This window comes from Trichoderma ghanense, assembly GCF_004382785.1.
Source record: "Trichoderma ghanense strain CCMA-1212 chromosome Unknown scaffold_5, whole genome shotgun sequence".
NCBI lineage: Eukaryota > Fungi > Ascomycota > Sordariomycetes > Hypocreales > Hypocreaceae > Trichoderma > Trichoderma ghanense.
The window spans coordinates 1,359,811-1,362,310 of NW_027395668.1; the positions used below are offsets into that span (position 1 = coordinate 1,359,811).

The window sequence follows — 2,500 nt, forward strand, 5'->3', positions numbered from 1 at the left end:
CTATGCCTCGACGATCCTGATCCGCCCCTCGAGCACCGGCGCAATCACCCTCGTCCAGTCAACCGCACACTCAGCCTCCTTCAAAGGATCGCAAACCCCCGCCTTGATGCCCGCTCTCCTTGCCCAGCGGCCCCAAAACTTTCTCATCAGCAGAATGTCCAAGTCAATCTGACTATCCGAATCGCTCCCCGAGCTCTCACCGCTGCTGCTGCTGCTGCTCTCCGTCGAATCAACAAAATGATGCTCGTCGTCGTCATTGTCATTGTGCGGCTTCTTGCTGTACCCGAGACGCCTGCGCAGAAACTTGCGCCAGGGCTCCGCGGCTTCGACGGCGGCGCCCTTGTCCTGCTCGAGGTCGCGCCGGACGGCGTCGCCCTCGCTGTCGCGCACCTGGGACGGCAGCCGGGTGTGGTTGCAGTCGTTGACGATGCTGGCCCAGTTGGCCGAGAGCTTCTTCCACTGGCCGACGGTGCGGAGGGCCATGAAGTATTGGCGGAGCATGGCGGAGATGAGGATGCCGCTTTCTTCGTCGACGATTTCTTCGGCTTGGCCGCCTTCGGATTGGACGAGGAGGCTGGTGAAGCCGTCTATAGTTTGCCCGCTTGTTAGCTAAACAAGGCCTGGTGGAATGCAGTTGTTGATGGCGGCTGTTGTGAACCTACCCTTTCCGCGACCCATGTAGCCTCTAGTTGCAAGAGTATAGTCCTTCTCAGGCTCATACGTCTCGCCGTTAATCTTCACCGACAGGATCCTCTCGCCCGACGGCCTCGACGGATTAAACTCGTACTCAATGCCCGAAACCTGCGGAAACCTGCCTTCCAGAGCGGGATACAGAGACACGCCATTCTCCAGCGCATCCCAGATAGCCTGCCCTTTTACCCTCAGAAACACGACCGGATCCTCAAAGGGGAAGCAAGTCGTAATGTCCTTGATGCGAATCGCTCCCGGGGGATAAATCTGATCACCTCGAATCGTGCCTCCAGCCATAATGGAGCAGTCGGCATTGTGATAGGAACGCATAATGTCGCACACAAAGTTGCCCATGTTGGACTCCTTCAGGCGGGCCGTGACGAAGCGCGCGTCGAGCGGCATGGCGGTCCAGCCGACGGGCTTGGAGAGCGACTTTTGCAGCTTGGCCGTCAGGCCGTGCACCAGTTCCGCAGTAGGCTTGTCCTCGGGCACCTCAGACGTGACGTCTCTCCTCCAGAGGTCAAAGTCCCACCGCTTGGGGTCGTCCTTTTTCCGCCGCGCCTCAATGTACGTGAGCTGCTTGAAGTCTGTGCCCGACCGCAGGACATGCGTCCCGTTCCTAAAGCTGTGAGCATAGTAGTGGTCGTGCCCGCCCAGAATGATGTCAATGATGCCGTCCGTCTGATCGGCCAGCTTGTTGTCGTTGGGTTCCCGCATGTGGCTCAGGCAGATGATGATGTCGGCGCCCGCCTTGCGCAGCTGGGGCACGAGCTCCTTGGCCACTTCGGTGGCGGACTTGTAGATGATGTTTGGCGGGAGGCTGTTGATGGTTGCGAGCCACTCGCGCTCGCCGAGGCCGATGAGGCCGATCTTGATGCCGTTGGAGGCGGTGATCATGTGGGTTCTCTTTGCGTTGCCCAGGGGCACGTTTTCCCCCAGGGCGGGATCGAGGATGTTGGCTAGCAGCCAGGGGAACTGGCACTTTTCGGACAGGTGCTCAAACTGCTTGACTCCAAAGTCGAGATCGTGGTTCTGGGTTGGACCAAAAAAAGAACTCGGTCAGTTGATGTGCCCCGAGGGATCTGTATGAGCAGACAATATCAGACTCACTCCAACGCAAGTGGCCTGCGTCCCTATAGCGTTCAGGACAGGCACCATATGAGCACCTAGCGAAGCCAAGAGTAAGCCTCCCATCAACCCATATGTCACCCACACCCTTCAGAAACAAATACCCTTGGTCACACTGCTCTCCAAGCTGGGATTAAAGGCATCCCCCGAAAAGAGCGTCACCAGCTCCGGCTGGCCGCGGTACTGCTCGCCGTCCCTGTACTCGTTGCACAGCGTCATGAACCTCGCCAGCCCGCCCACCGGCTCGGCGCTCGCCTGGTCGACGTGGTAGACGTCGTTGTAGTGCAGGATCCGCAGGTCCGGGGCCTCGGGGGCGGCGCCGCTGCTGGCGATGCGGCCTGAGGAGAAGGTCACGCGAGGGGCGGCCGTGGGAGGGGCCGTCTGTTCGGCCATGGCGTGAGAGGAGACGAGATGAGATGAAGATGGAAATGAAGCTATCCAGGCGGATATGGAGTTATGCGTATGCAGATAAAGGCTTCTTTGAGAGATCTTCTAATTGTCTAGATATGTCTTGCATTCATAGAGTCAATTGGGCGGTTCATTGTCGCGTCACCGCCAAAGGTCAGCTCGAGTTTCAAGCCCAATGCCTGTGCTTGGTGTTCCGAGGCTCACGTGATGCTTCATGCATGCTGAATGAAACTTGAACCTTTTCATCTCAGTCGTGTTTTGAAGAATTCACGGC

General features: G+C 58.3%; 1 protein-coding gene across 1 annotated transcript; it reads right to left on the reverse strand.

Moving 5' to 3' along the window:
- On the reverse strand, positions 1–2,252 carry CCMA1212_005435 (Mannosylglucosyl-3-phosphoglycerate phosphatase; the record flags this gene model as incomplete). Its single annotated transcript, XM_073702695.1, has 4 exons — positions 1,923–2,252; positions 1,801–1,856; positions 663–1,722; positions 1–587 (listed from the first exon to the last, which is right to left on the reverse strand). The coding sequence occupies exons 1-4, from the start codon at positions 2,209–2,211 to the stop codon at positions 1–3; spliced, it is 1,992 nt and encodes a 663-aa protein (XP_073559170.1). The 5' UTR covers positions 2,212–2,252.
- Positions 2,253–2,500: the final 248 nt, after the last annotated feature.